This window comes from Halichoerus grypus, chromosome 12, assembly GCF_964656455.1.
Source record: "Halichoerus grypus chromosome 12, mHalGry1.hap1.1, whole genome shotgun sequence".
In the NCBI taxonomy this organism is placed as follows: Eukaryota; Metazoa; Chordata; class Mammalia; order Carnivora; family Phocidae; genus Halichoerus; species Halichoerus grypus.
The window spans coordinates 89,152,025-89,168,213 of record NC_135723.1 but is presented as its reverse complement, the minus strand read 5'-3'; the positions used below and the strand labels follow the sequence as shown (position 1 = coordinate 89,168,213).

Below are 16,189 nucleotides of genomic sequence, written 5' to 3'. Positions count from 1 at the left end.
TTTGGTTCCTCTCACGAAAAATTTCATCTCCATTTCAACACTGACCAGACAACACTTCAAATGAAATTATATTAAATTTGAAAATTATAGGAACCTAACAGGGTTAAGAACAATTTTTGTTAATTTTCACCATGTGATTGTATGAATAGAGAGCATTTAAAGAAAAAGGAAAACTTTACCTCGATACCAATAGCTTGCCTCTGGCTTGGAACCCTTACGGTCTGCAGTATCTTAAAATAGTAAGAAAACAGATGTTAGGAACATCCCCCACTCCTCAATGAAAAGTAGTGGCTCTGCAATATAATAGTCATATTCCTCACGCAACACATGCATGTATCTTCTGATGCTGATCAGAAAGCACAACTGAGAAGTCTCTGATGGGACTTTCATTGGCAGTTGTGTGGGATTCAGGCAGAACCTTCGATTATCTGGGCTTCAAAAAACTAGTAGTTTCTAAGTGCACACAAGAAGTATATGCAGCAAATTTCCTCTGAGATATTCTAGGAATAAATCTTAAAGAGGATTTATGGGACAAAATCTCACCAGTGTTCAAGACAAGCCCTACAATCAGCACCAGAAAACCAATAATTAAATTTGTTAAGAACAGGTCTGAATAGGTTTCTTGTGTGGGCAAAAGTTCTGAGTTAAGATGTTCTGATCTGACCTTGCTAGGGACATAAGCAGTATACGGTATAATCAATTACACTTAATGTTATGTTATTTACCACTCTTATAAGCTGAAAATATACTATCAGGTAGGATCCTTTAAAAACAAGTCTTGCTCTAAGAATAAAAATGTCTAAACCCAATCATATTTCATTTTCAGTATAGAGGAGCACACTGAACACTTAGAACATTAAGTGGTGATACACTCATAAGTGAAAAAAATGAAGTATTAATACTAAACCTAAGGGCACACACCAGCTCCCTGCACACACCAGCTCCCTGCATTTTGCTCTTATAAAGTATCATTACATCTTCAGGACACACGTTAGAAAATAACAAGAACATTTTACTGCTTCAAAATGGTGTTAGAATCACAGGTTCCTATATGTTTTATTATTTTTAGACAAACACATATTCCACCTAACCATTTTCCTAGAGATATTTCTGTAAAGCACAACCTTATTCTCCTTTTTAATCTTAGTGTATATACTGAATAACTATACCTTCACAGAAAAATTCCAATAGGCCTTACATCTAAAAAAATAAAAGTTAATAGAGATACTTTGTTCTTTTCGGATGGGACAGGAGGACATAAAAGAAAGCAACAGAAAAGAAAAACTGGTATTCCCCACATTTAATGAGTACAAATAATGTCTGAAGGCTTTCATCAGCCTGGTCTTAAAGACAGAGTTGAGGAATTCTGTCCATTTATAAATATCTCACAGACACTGAAAAACAAAGTCTTAAGAGAAGAACCTATCTCTGGTAACCTAGTGAAGCTGTCAATTGATCTAAGAGAAAAACCTAAGCCTGTTAGTTTCTGATGCTATGGCTCGGTTCTAAACCACTGGCTCGGTACTAAATCATTAACTGGGAAGTTCAGGGCATACTGTAAGTTGCAAATTGGATGCCCTTGCTTCTACCATATTATCAAGCCTCACTTTCCAAACTGTAATAAATAAGAGAGCTTGTAATGCTACCTGAGTGTATTCCAACGACTGCCAAAGAGAAGCAGCAATTTCAGGGGATTTTCCAAAAGCTGCAAGGGTCTTCAGCAACTCTGCTTTGAGAACAGGGGGGATACTGCATTGCAGGAGTCCCAGAATCACCACAACCGGGGTCCACTGAGGATGTTCACAGAGTGCCAGACGAGCATTTTCACTCTGGGAATCAAACACAAAAAGAACAAGAGAGACTTTCCCATCTTTAAAAGCTAAGAAAAATGACCAGCAATCATCTAAATTGCTAGCACTCATACTGAGCATTCAGAGGCTTGATACATACTAAGACAAAGATAAGCCTATGGCTATTCCTGAGTTGTACCAGTGGATCCAATCAAATTACAGCTCAGGCAATGTAAGGAATAGGGTAGAAATAGCCTTTTAGAATTACTTTTATAGCTCTAAGTATGGAAAATAATCCATATGAGATAAATGGTCTGCCAAGGTCACATAAATCTTACCTAAGCACTTGCAATCCTTTCTGAAACAATGTAGTATATTTTTTACTATAATATATGAATGAATACCTTTTAGTTTTTTGAGGAAAAAAAATGAAGATATATGTGGCATCAAATGCCACTCTCTTTTTAAGTAGGCTCCACACCCAGCGTAGAGTCCAACACAGGGCCTGAACTCATGACCCTGAGACCAAGACCTAAGCAGAGATCAAGAGCTAGCTGACTAGCTGATTGAGCCACCCAGGCGTGCCAATACCATTCCATTTTAATTCAACAAGAAATAACTACTAACTTTATGGGGTTTTTTTGTTGTTTTTTTTAAGATTTTATTTATTTATTTGTCAGAGAGAGAGCGCATAAGCAGGGGGTAGCGGCAGGCAGAGGGAGAAACAGGCTCCCCGCTGGGCAGGGAGCCCGACGTGGGGCTCAATCTCAGGACCCCAGGATCATGCCTGAGCTGAACGAAGGCAGATGTGTAACAACTGAGCCACCCAGGCGCCCCCTAACTTTATGTTTTAATGTTTAATAACAATGTTAAGGGGCACCTGGGTGGCTTAGTCGTTAAGCGTCTGCCTTCGGCTCAGGTCATGATCCCAGGGTCCTGGGATCGAGCCCCACGTCGGGCTCCCTGCTCCGCGGGGAGCCTGCTTCTCCCTCTGCCACTCCCCCTGCTTGTGTTCCCTCTCTCACTGTGTCTCTCTTGTCAAATAAATAAATAAAATCTTAAAAAAATAATAATAATAATGTTAAGCACTCCTAGAAAAGCCAAAAAGTTAGAAGACACTATTCCTGTCCTTAAGACAGAATGTCTCAGTAAACAATTTTGCTCTAGGAAATAATAGAACAACTAGAAGAGGTTTCTAAGTAGAGAAATTATGTAATGAAACTCATGTTTCCTATAAAGACTAATTTGATAGTGAGGGGTAAGATGGTTTGGTGTAAGGAGAGAATAAAAGTAATCCAGTAAGTAACTTTTCTTGGTTTTTTTCTTTCTTTTTTTTTTTTTAGTAAAAAACTTTTCTTTTTAAGTAAAAATATTCTTGGGGTTCCTGGGTGGCTCAGTCGGTTAAGCATCCAACTCTTGATTTTGGCTCAGGTCATGACCTCAGGGTCATGAGACTGAGCCCTGCTTTGAGATCTGTGCTTAGCGTGGAGCCTGCCTGAGATTCTCTCCCTCTGCCCCTCTCTGTCCCCCACTCGCACATGTACTCTAATAAAAAAATAAATTCATTAAAAAATAAATTTAAAAAATAATAAATAAAAAATATATTCTTTATGTATACATAACACCAACACACATATCCACACCTATGTTAGGAAACCTTCTAGAAGGATGTGCAGTCACAACTGATTCGTATTTGCCCTTCTATTTTCTTTCAGGCATATGCTATTATTTTCCCACTAGCTGACAGCAATAAGCTGGGCTACCATTACTACACCCTCTGAAGGTAAAGAAACACAGAACTTAAAAACAGAATTCTATATATGCAAAATTCATCACTCATAAACTTCAAGCATTTCATGAAAATTTGGGAGTTCCTTAAAATGCCCCTGTGCTAGAAAACAAATAAAATTATGCTCTCACATGCTGTGGATGATAATTACCCAAGTAATGATGGTGGAGGTGAGCTGTAAAAAAGCAATCAATCCATCCTGCTCCTTCTGGGTGATGCCACGTGAAGGAAGGTGACGGTACTGGACACTATCTGCGCTCGGAAGATCCTTCCGGAGGTGCTCATGGTAAAGCATTAAGGAGTGAAAGAAATGTTCCCAGGAAACAGGACTGCCACCTGTTCCCTGAATATTTTCAACTGTAAAGACAGCACAGAATTTTGTTTCAAGAATGTCTAAGGATGTGCTTGGAAATCGAGGGAGGAAAATAAATTTAAAGCAATAAACTTTGCCTTTGTCCTAGATAAGTAGAGTGTGTTGTCTAAATTAAGGAGTGTGTTGAAAAAGGGTTAGAATTCCTCTGTAAACTAAAACTCTGGGTTAATTTTTCCTCAGGGCTAAGAATGGGTGGTGCCCATGTAAGTGCAAAGGCAAATTACTTTGGATGTCAGTTATCTGCTTTATATCCGTAAGAGTTCTCTGTGTTGTGCTGTAATTATGTAGGACTACTTTCCCCATCAGATAATTCCTAAATGTGAGCTTAAATTCCCAGAGAGAGAGGTAAGTGCAGTCTAGATTTTAAATTACGCTACAAGCAGGCCTTGACAGAGTAGCCAGAACACTGGCCTTAGTGCTGGCAGATCTCAGGTCCAATCCTCCTCCTCCTCATGACCGTGGGTAAATTACTTCTCTAAACCTGTTTCCTCACATGTAAAAATGAAAGTAATAATATCTACCTAACAAAACAGATGCTTAATAACTATTTCTTTCTCTTCTCTTTTGCAGTGTTGCAAATTTAACCAGACTCAAGTCTGAAAATTAAATGAGGAAATTGGGAGGGTTGACAGAGAAACTGTAAGTACAGAAATTTAGAAAACAAGTACTTATGAACATGAATTTAAAAAATCAAATTCATGTGGCCAGGGTATATATTCTGTTTTGAGTACCAGATGGGTTCTTCAAAGTTTTTATGTATCAATTCTGATTTCTTAAACTGAATTATATTTTATAAAGCAAACAGTAAAACTGCCCAATCTGTGAGACCATCACTAACGCATAAAGCTACTAATGTGCTTCTTTCCCATTATTATAAAAATAATGTATACACCTGGTAGAACCTAGTACAAATAACTAATATTCTTTAATAGGCAGGGGGATAGTGAACTCAAGAATGTCACAACAAACTTAGACAACATCCAGATTCTTCTTACCATGACTACTACCATTGACTTTAAGCAGGCTGAAACAGTAGTGAGCACACTGGGGCCCATTGGCCAATCCCTGGAGCATTTTCAAATAAGGAATGTAAATCGTTGGAGGCAATAGGTCACCCATTTGCCTAACAAACTTTGACAAGACAACCTGAAATAGGGAAAAACCAATAGTTTACATAAAGCTTATCTTAACTTTTAGGTAGCACAGACTAACTAATAAAGACTACATATGAACTAAAACTAAATGCTCTAATTTAATAATCTGGTAATCTACTTATGAAAAATTTTTTCAAGATCGTCATTAGCAATTTAATGCAATTATAGAATATTTTTGTGAACATAAAGTACAATTATTTTTTAAAACACCTCAATGTCACAGAACATAAGACTACTCACATTTTAAATATGTAAAGCAATGGAAGAAATTTCTTCTTCTAAAATTAACCACAAAGTCAGATATACTTGGAACCCAGGGTTCATGAATCCCAGTCAAATTTAGCATGAACACCTAGGAACCTGAAAGAATTTTGGGTGCTAACCTAACCGTACTGTTTTGTGTTCAGCCAGTACCACATTCCTACATTCCTGTTCTGTAAATCCACTTCTTAGTTTTTCCTTTTATCTTGCTTATTCCTTAAATCTAATAACAAAAATACTATTCAGACACTGAGGCTCATTGGTTGTAATTCAGAACTGAAAATGTTACAGATCTCTGGAAATCGTTGTTAAATCTGTTAGGTATAAATGATTTCCTAATTATGTAGAAAAACAGCCTTATTTTTGAGAGATATTTATTTACCTAGTAAAAGGGGAAATGTCATGCTGTCTATAACTTACTTTAATGTACTCCAGCAAAATCAAAGTAGTAAAAACAGCAGTAGTAGATGAAGCAAACAAGGCAAAATGTTAACAGCTATTAAATTGAGATGTTGGGTGTTCATTATAATTATTCTCTCTTCCAAATGCTTGAAGTATTTCATAATATAAAGATTTTTTTAATCTTCAAAAAATTTTAATAAACACTTCTCCAAAACATTTTTTAAATGGGGAGAAAAATAAATGTAAGAAATGCAGTAAAAAGGCATCTGATCCCAGACTCTAGCATAACTGAAAATTATTTGACATGAAAGCTTCTAGAACAGCAAATCCCAAAAAGATAAAGATAAGATACTGCAATCCATCTTATTTGAGACTGCGTATCCTACTTAACATAGGATAGAAAATGGACTTTTTCCTACATTATCTACTGACTCATAGGCATTTTGTCATCAATTCTAACTTCTAAACCTTTCCTTCTAGTACTTATACCTCTCCTATCTTCCCCAACTTCTTAAGAATGGTATATATTGGGGGCGCCTGGCTGGCTCAGCCTGTGGAGCATGAGACTCTTGATCTCGTGGTGGTGAGTTCGAGCCCCATGCTGGGTGTAGAGTTTACTTAAAAATAAAATCTTATGGGGGCGCCTGGGTGGCTCAGTCGTTAAGCGTCTGCCTTCGGCTCAGGTCATGATCCCAGGGTCCTGGGATCGAGCCCCACATCGGGCTCCCCGCTAGGCGGGGAGCCTGCTTCTCCCTCTGCCTCTGCCTCTCTCTCTCTCTCTCTGACTCTCATGAATAAATAAATAAAACATTTAAAAAAAATAAAAATTAAAAAATAAAAAATAAAAAAAATAAATAAAATCTTAGGGACGCCTGGGTGGCTCAGCCAGTTAAGCGTCTGCCTTTGGCTCAGGTCATAATCCCAGGGTCCTGGGATCGAGTTCCGCATCAGGCTCCTTGCTCAGCAGGAGCCTGCTTCTCCCTCTGCCTGCCGCTCCCCCTGCTTGTGTGCTCTCTCTCTTTGACAAATGAAAAAATAAAATCTTTAGAAAAATAAAATAAAATAAATAATAATAATAATATCTTAAGACAAAAAGAAAAAAGAATGATGTATATTGGTTACTGTCATGCCTGTTGAGTACAGACTAATACTAATACCAATAAAATTCAAATAAATGACACATAGAAAGACTACACACCTTTCTGTCTACAATTTGACACATACCTAGTATGTTACAAAAGGCTAACTACATATCAGAACTTAAATTTAGGGGCACCTGGGTGGCTCAGTCGTTAAGCATCTGCCTTCGGCTCAGGTCATGATCCCAGAGTCCTAGGATCGAGCCCCGCATCAGACTCCCTGCTTAGCGGGAAGCCTGCTTCTCCCTCTCCCACTCCCCCTGCTTGTGTTCCCTCTCTCACTGTGTCTCTGTCAAATAAATAAATAAAATCTTAAAAAAAAAAAAGTATTCCTTGCAAAAAAAAAAAAGAACTTAAATTTAAGAGTTTCAAATTTCCTTAAGAAAAGAAAACAGTGTAAATTTCTAAGTTACACAAGAGATCATTTGTGTTAATGGCAATAACATCAGGAAATAACATTTGTTCATGGTTCAAGACTCCCAATTATCATACCAAGGTAGAAAAGTAGAAAAACTAAGAGCTCACCTGGCGTTGAGGGGGTCGCTGATGAGCCACCCCAAGGTAAGAACCCATGATAGTGGAAGTCTGAAGAGGCTCTGAGGGACACCAATATTCGAGAGCAAGCTCCAAATTAAAAGGGTTCTTTTTATATAGCTCACCAATCTGCAAAGTGTAAGCAAAGACTGGGTGAAAATGCCTGTAACTCAACAATTACTTTTAAGTGAAAATTTACATTTTTACGGAATTCACTTGTATATTTGAAACATTAAAAGTGAAATTTTCTACAGTTAGGGAATAAATAATGGAAGGAGGGCGAGATGACCATCCATCCAGTGTAATGGCTTACCAAGAGCATTAAGTGTTCCAGATCTCTTCTAAGTGAAATGGGAGGTTCATTACCCATCTGCATACTCATATGAATTATTCGAGCATCTTCATCTGCCCGATTCCTCAACTGTTTCACCTATTAAATACATTACATACAGTTTAATATGGAAATTTAGTATATAGGTTAATAATACTGAAATCAGGCAACTGTCTAAAAGTGATTACATAATAGAAAAACTGTTTAAACATCTATTCCACTTTAATGACATGAAGAAATATACTAGGAATTTTGTGATACCACTATCCATAATTTAAAAATATCTTAAAATGTCAGTGCATTTTCCAGTACAGAGAAGTTGAGTTTTAACTACAGTATTTCTCAAAAGGAACATTACTGACATTTTGAACAGGACATTTCTTCACCGGGTTGGATCATCCTGAACACTGCAGGACAGTTTAGCATCTCTGGACTACCTACTTCCACCAATAACTCCACCAAAGATTTTTTTTTTAATTTTATTGTTATGTTAATCACCATACATTACATCATTAGTTTTTGATGTAGTGTTCCATGATTCATTGTTTGTGCATAACACCCAGTGCTCCATGCAGAACGTGCCCTCTTTAATACCCATCACCAGGCTAACCCATCCTCCCATCCCCCTCCCCTCTAAAACCCTTAGTTTGTTTTTCAGAGTCCATCGTCTCTCATGGTTCGTCTCCCCCTCCTATTTCCCCCCCCTTCATTCTTCCTCCACCAAAGATATTTTAACAAGGAAAAGTGGTGCCACTAATTTCCCAAACACTCTCTGAAGGACGTTATTGCACTGGCTGAGAACCATCACCTTATAACATTCGTGCCAACTGATAGAAGAAACTACTCTCTTTTAAAAACAAAACAAAAAAAGCAGGACAAACCCACAATTCAATACTCCTCTCTCAATATTTATTAGAACAAGTATACAAAATCTGTAAGGACATGGAAGACTTAACACTATCAACCAACTTTCCCTAATGGGCATTTACAGAATACTCCACAGAACAGCAGGAGAATATACATTCCTTTCATGTGTGCGTAGAACATTTTCCAAGATAGGCCATATTCTGAATCATAAAACAAACCTCAGCCAATTTAACATAAATTGAAATCCTATAAAGTATGTTCTCTGACCACAACAAAAATAAACTAGAAATCAGTTACAGAGAGATGCCTGGAAGCCCCCAAATATTTGGAAATTAAACAACACTTCTAAATAAACCACTGATCAAAGAAGTCTCAAGGACAATTAAAAAACATTAAATTGAACAAAAAGGAAAACACAACATATCAAAATTTATGTGACACAGCTAAAGCAATAATTAGAGATAAATGTGTAACATCAAATATTTGTATTAGAAAAAAAGAAAGGTTTCAAATCAATAATCTAAGCTTCTACCTTAATAAATTAGAAATGCGAATTAAGCCCAAAGCAAAAAGGAAGAAAATAATGTAGAGCAGAAATCAGTAACAGTGAAACAAAGTATAAGAAAATCAATGAGGCCAAAAGCTGGTTCTAGGAAGTTCAATAAAATTGATAAACCTCTAGCCAGGTTAATTAAGAAGACACACACACCCATACACACACACACACACACACACACACAGAAGATGCAAATTACCAAAATTAAGAATGAAAAAAGAAACATCATTACAGATCCTACAGACACAAACAGTATAATAAAGGAGTATTAGGAATAACTTTATGCCAATCAATCTGAATAAAAAGGACAAATTCACTGATACACACAAAGCAAAGCTCGTTCAAGAAGAGACCAATAACCTAAATACTCCTATTATCTATCAAAGTACTCCAATTATGTGAATTCACTCTTCATATTATTCAAGCCATTTATGATTATCTTTCCATAACTTAAGTCCCATCTGGACTACTGATTGGGAAACACTTAAGACTTAACCTTTCTACGACTTCATTTCTGCAAATGTAAAATGAAAGGATTAGCATGCTTCTTCCTATTCCAAAATTCTGTGATATTAATCTATCAAGTCCTTCGAGGTTACTGAGGGTTCAGGTTATCTGTTAAAGTATTCCTTGACTATTCTAGTCCTGAGGGAGCTATTCTTAGCCTAAATAAATCCATAAATTTACTGTCTATACCTCTCATTCACTGTCACTACCTAATCTCTCCAACTAGATTATAAATTCTTTATTGGTAAGGAATGAGTCTACTACTTATCTGTCTTCTTCACAACTTCTAGTATAGTACCTGGCACACAGGAGAAACTCAACAAACACTTAATTCATTAAATAATGAATAAGCACTTCACTCCTTGATCGTTTGTTGCCACTTGAGGTAGTCTTTCCATTTGCCTTATGTGTTTCAGGAGGTATGGTAGCAGAACTGTACTACAGTATTACAAGTATACGTCCTTTAGGGTGCTTTTTTTAAATACACACAAAAAGTGAGTTCATAGAGCTTTATGCCCTCATTTATTTCCTGCCCGCATTTTGATGGCTTCCTTGGAACAAAACTGCACGGAAAAAAAATGCTCTGGAGAAACTCTCTGAAATGGCTCTAAGAATCCCTTTTTGGATCAAAGTTACAGCTTGAACTCTTTATTCGAAAGTAGCCTTTGCATTTGTTTCTTAAATCCATTACATTACCTGTATGCATGCAGAAGTCCATTTATATACTATAATTAAGAGTGTACACAATTATCTATAAAACTGGAGATTTTCTACTATGCCTTCTTCCAAATCATGTATAAATATATCAATAAGACAATCTAAGCATTGATCCCTGGGGTATCATGACGTTAACAATTTTCTACGCATAGTAATTTAACTATTACTCTCTCCTTATAAACTATTCTCAATGTCAAATATTTTGTTCTTTTAGCTTAGTCTCAATTACCACGTCTTATTTCATTTTCACGAATTACTAATTCAAAAGCTGTAACACAACTACTGTCAAATTATAGTCTACAATGGAAGATTTTATTAGTTTCCAAAACATAAAGTGAATTGATCAGTTTTATTTCATAAAAATTTTCTACTATTTTTTACTTATCCTACATTATTATACCTACCTTCATTGGCATAAGTGCAAGGAAATCTGTGATGAGATTATGGACTCTACGGATATAAAATTCCTCCTGATAGAAGTTTTCTGACACCACTACGGATTCAGTGAGGAACAGGAAAACATTGTCAGCAATTGCGAGCTCTGCCATTGCTTCATCTGCTTCTGTAAATTCAGCCAGAGCTAGAAATATATTTAGAAAAACAGCACATGAAGGGAAAGTTATTAAACTAGATTATAACATTTCAGAATACTCTCTTGATGTTTCAAAATTCAGGTATCTTCTGAACCCTCAGGCATGTGCTATGTTAAAAATAAGACTGTATTACTATAATAGACTCACAAATTCAAAAGAGCTACAGAAAAAGTACATTAGAGGGGCGCCTGGGTGGCTCAGTCATTAAGCGTCTGCCTTCGGCTCAGGTCATGATCCCGGGATCCTGGGATCGAGCCCCGCACCGGGCTCCCTGCTCAGCGGGAAGCCTGCTTCTCCCTCTCCCACTCCCCCTGCTTGTGTTCCCTCTCTCACTGTCTCTCTGTCAAATAAATAAATAAATAATCTTTAAAAAAAAAAAAAAAAAAGTACAGGGGCGCCTGGGTGGCTCATTCGTTAAGCGTCTGCCTTCGGCTCGGGTCATGATCCCAGGGTCCTGGGATCAAGCCCCGCATCGGGCTCCCTGCTCCGCGGGAAGCCTGCTTCTCCCTCTCCCACTCCCCCTGCTTGTGTTCCCTCTCTCACTGTGTCTCTGTCAAATAAATAAATAAAATCTTTAAAAAAAATAAAATTTAATTTAAAAAGTACATTAGGAAACAAATTGCTCATCACAGTAACAACATGAGCAATAAAAAATTACTTCAAGAATATATGATGTAACACTGATATAGTCAGTGAGTTATTATCAAAACATTAACATATGAAAATGACGCCAAGGCTTTAATCTCAGTGAAATGAACTAGATCATTCAGAAAAAGTCTTCACAGCTAGTAAGTGAGACCAAGACCTGAACATGACCACCTAAGTAACTCTTCTAATTTGATAACAAAGTAGCAAAAATTGAAAAACTAAACCTTAACCTAAAGACAAACTGGTCTACTTGTAACTTTTTTTAGCTTTTTATTCAAAAAATTTCAAATAGGTATCTAAAAATAAACCAATATAATGAACCACCACAAAACCCATCAGTTAACTTTGATGTTATACATTTATGCAATCATATTTCATCTGGATCTCCACGCATTCCCAAATGAGATTTAAGCAAATGCCAGACAATTTAACATTTCATTTGTAAGTATTTCAGTATACAAAAGAATACTTTAAAAACAAAAAATAAACCATACATACAAATAACATTATACCTTAATACCATTATATCTTAAAAAAAAAAACAATTCCTCAATATCAAATATCCACACAGTAATCAAATTTACAACAGTCCCATAAATGCTATAAAAGATTTTAGTTTGGTTTTTTGCTTTTTGTCTTTTTGTGCAATTTGTTTGCTTGAATCAGGATCCAAATAAGATCTACAGATTATGTTTGAGTGATACATCTGTAGACTCCTCCTGTATCTTTTTAATTTTTCACTTGCCCTTTATCTGCTGCAGAAACTGGACTTTTATCCTACAGAGTTTCCCCAATGTGGTTTGATATCTATCCCAGTTGTATAGTTAAGACACTCCTCTGTCTTCTGGTTATACTAAAAATTGGTAGTTTGATCTAGAGACTTGATCTGACTTACATTCAATTTTTTTGGTAAAAGTATGTCACAGGTGCTGCTGTGTCCTTCCATCAAGAAATACATCGTTGCTTGCTTCTTTTAAATTTACATATAAAACTGCTAGGTAACTTTGTGGTAATCTGGCTTTGGAAAAGAATTGTTTGTAGTTCATTCTACTTGAGCGTTATACAGACCAAATACAGAGTATGCTTCTCAAAGTACATTTTCATTGCCTTGAAAAGGGTCAGGAATAGATACAAGCCAAGAGTTTCAACCAGAGGAAAACAGATGGGTTTTTATGTTTTATTTTGCATTTTGAAATAAAGCCTGCATATCTACCCATACCATACAAACTCCTTGAGAACAAAATAGTTTAATTCTTTATGACTAATACTTATTATTAAAATTACTAATTAAATATTAATAACAACGACTAATTACACACCATCACTTGAATTCAGAAATACTGGAATTTAAATCACATGATGATCAATTCAAGAACTATTTCTTGAAGACTATTTAGGTAATAAAGCAGCATCAATCTTTTTTTTATTATGTTATGTTAATCACCATACATCTACACCATTAGTTTTTGATGTAGTGTTCCATGATTCACTGTTTGCGTATAACACCCAGTGCTCCATTCAGTACATGCCCTCTTTAATACCCATCACCAGGCTAACCCATCCCCCCACCCCCCTCCCTCTAGAACCCTCAGTTTGTTTCTCAGAGTCCATCGTCTCTCATGGTTCATCTCCCCCTCCGATTCCCCCCCTTCATTTTTCCCTTCCTATCTTTTTTTTTTTTTTTTAACATATAATGTACTATTTGTTTCAGAGGTACAGGTCTGTGATTCAACAGTCTTACACAATTCACAGTGCTCACCATTGCACATACCCTCCCCGATGTCTATCACCCAGCCACCCCATGCCTCCCACCCCCCACTCCAGCAACCCTCAGTTTGTTTCCTGAGATTAAGAATTCCTCATATCAGTGAGATCGTATGATACATGTCTTTCTCTGATTGACTTATTTCACTCAGCAAAATACCCTCCAGTTCCATCCACGTCCTTGCAAATGGCAAGATTTCATTCCTTTTGATGGCTGCATAATATTCCATTGTGTATATATACCACATCTTCTTTATCCATTCATCTGTCGATGGACATCTTGGCTCTTTCCATAGTTTGGCTATTGTGGACATTGCTGCTATAAACATCGGGGTGCACTTACCCCTTTGGGTCCCTACATTTGTATCTTTGGGGTAAATACCCAGTAGTGCAATTGCTGGGTCATATAGTAGCTATTTTCAACTTTTTGAGGAACCTCCATACTGTTTTCCAGGGTGGTTGCACCAACTTGCATTCCCACAACAGTGTAGGAAGGTTCCCCTTTCTCCGCATCCCCGCCAACATCTGTCATTTCCTGACTTGTTAATTTTAGCCATTCTGACTGGTGTGAGGTGGTATCTCTTTGAGGTTTTGATTTGGATTTCCCTGATGCCGAGCGATGTTGAGTACTTTTTCATGTGTCTGTTGGCCATTTGGATGTCTTCTTTGGAAAAATGTCTGTTAATGTCTTCTGCCTATTTCTTGATTGGATCATTTGTTCTTTGGGTGTTGAGTTTGATAAGTTCTTTATAGATTTTGGATACTAGCCCTTTATCTGGTATGTCATTTGCAAATATCTTCTCACATTCTGTCGGATGTCTTTTGGTTTTGTTGACTTGTTTCCTTTGCTGTGCAAAAGCTTTTTATCTTGATGAAGTCCCAATGTTCACTTTTGCCCTTGCTTCCCTTGCCTTTGGCGATGTTTCTTGGAAGAAGTTGCTGCGGCTGAGGTCGAAGAGGTTGCTGCCTGTGTTCTCCTTTGGGATTTTGATGGATTCCTATCTCACATTTAGGTCTTTATAAACTGAGTGTTAATGTCTAAAAAGTTTATTGAAATTTTGGAGTTTAATAAAGTTTCAAACACTATAAATTAGTGTAGTAAACATGTTTGGTCTAAGTTTTTCAGAAGTCTATGAAGAGAGTAGTAACTAATTTTTCAAAATTCCTATTTTATTAAAACTTGTCTGGGGGCACCTGGGTGGCTCAGTGGGTTAAGGATCTGCCTTTGGCTCAATTCATGATCCCAGAGTCCTGGAATCAAGCCCCATATCAGGCTCCCTGCTCAGTGGGGAGCCTGCTTCTCCCTCTCCTGCTCACCCTAACTGTGTTCTCTCTCTCTAATAAATAAAATCTTTAAAAACAGGGGCACCTGGGTGACTCAGTCAGTTGGGCATCTGCCTTTGGCTCAGGTCATGATCCTGGGATCCTGGGATCAAGCCCCGCGTCAGGCTCCCTGATCAGTGGGAGGCCTGCTTTTCCCTCTCTCTCTGCCTGCCACTCCCCCTGCTTGTGTTCTCTCTTTCTGTCAAATAAATAAAATATTAAAAATAAATAAAGTCTTTAAAAACAAACAACAAAAACTTGTCTGTATTATTTCAAGAATGGCCTTTTTTTTGAGAGAGAGAGAGAGTGTGCGTGCACACGTGCACACAAGTGGGGGAAGGGGCAGAGAGAGAGAATCCTCAAGCAGACTCCCCACTGAGCACGGGAGCCCTGAGATCTGACCTGAGCTGAAATCAGGAGTTGGATGCTTGACCAACTGGAGCCACCCAGGCACCCTTAACATATTTTATTTTTAAATAATACTAGTTTTTAATTTGTGAAAAATTATTTTGTGAAAACCAAAGAAGAAAACATTAAAAAAAATCGTAAATTTTAATTTAAAAAATTATGATACTGCCATTTCAAATTTTACACTCTTAAGGAAATAAAGAAGCTAAAAGAGCATTGCCACTGGCTCTAAGAAAGAGAAATAATATTTCATAAAAATTCTTTCGGGAAACAAGAAAAAAAAAAATCGGTATTTCACCACATTCCAAAGCTTCATTTAACACAACTCTAGGTACCTTCCTGTGCTCATGCTTATATATGTCAAAGATAATACCTCTTTCAAAATACCATTAAAGTTGATATGTTCTTTCTCATAACTAAATTACCTACAATCAATTTACCTGTCACATCAGGTAGCTGAGATATTCCTCTCAATGCCAGTGCCCAGGCAAGTCTAACAGTGGCTTGCAGCCCAGGGAGTTTCCAAAGCTGTGAGTCTTGAAGGCGGGAGTGAACTGTTGCGATGTACTGTCTTTCTGTCAACAGTGGAAGTTGATGAATCATATCTGAAAACACAAATATAGACCACTATACCAAAAAGTAGAAAAATTCTCACTTTTGATATACAGGAGTAATGTCTAAAAATCAGAAAATCAGAGTACTCTTATCAAATAACTGTGGACTAATTAACATTAATGTTTGACAAACCAAAAACAAAATTACCACCACAAAAATTATATGCAAACAAACTGAAAGAGGCAATCGACAACAATTCTAAATTTTAATGCTATTTTTTTCAATTTTTTTAAAAAAGCTTACTATAAAAAATTTAAAAAACAGTTAAAGAGTCACTCATTTTTTCCTGTATATAAATTCTAAAATATATCAGGGCGCCTGGCTGGCTCAATCGGTTGAGCGTGTAACTCTTGATCTTGGGGTTCTAAGTTCAAGCTCCACATTGGGTGTAGAGATTACTTAAAAATAAAATCTTTAG

General features: G+C 36.9%; 1 protein-coding gene across 4 annotated transcripts in view; it reads right to left on the bottom strand.

Annotated features, from left to right (window-relative positions):
- The window catches only part of NUP205 (nucleoporin 205), an 82,839-nt gene that overhangs the window by 51,720 nt on the left and 14,930 nt on the right, over nt 1–16,189 (bottom strand). For all 4 annotated transcript variants that reach the window (XM_078059596.1, XM_078059597.1, XM_036100628.2 and 1 more), the window contains exons 7-14: nt 15,597–15,761; nt 10,825–11,000; nt 7,756–7,872; nt 7,434–7,571; nt 4,948–5,098; nt 3,731–3,936; nt 1,647–1,829; nt 180–230 (exon numbers count right to left, since the gene is read on the bottom strand). In XM_078059596.1, the coding sequence (XP_077915722.1) occupies nt 180–230; nt 1,647–1,829; nt 3,731–3,936; nt 4,948–5,098; nt 7,434–7,571; nt 7,756–7,872; nt 10,825–11,000; nt 15,597–15,761 (1,187 nt within the window). The remainder of the gene's footprint in view (nt 1–179; nt 231–1,646; nt 1,830–3,730; nt 3,937–4,947; nt 5,099–7,433; nt 7,572–7,755; nt 7,873–10,824; nt 11,001–15,596; nt 15,762–16,189) is intronic.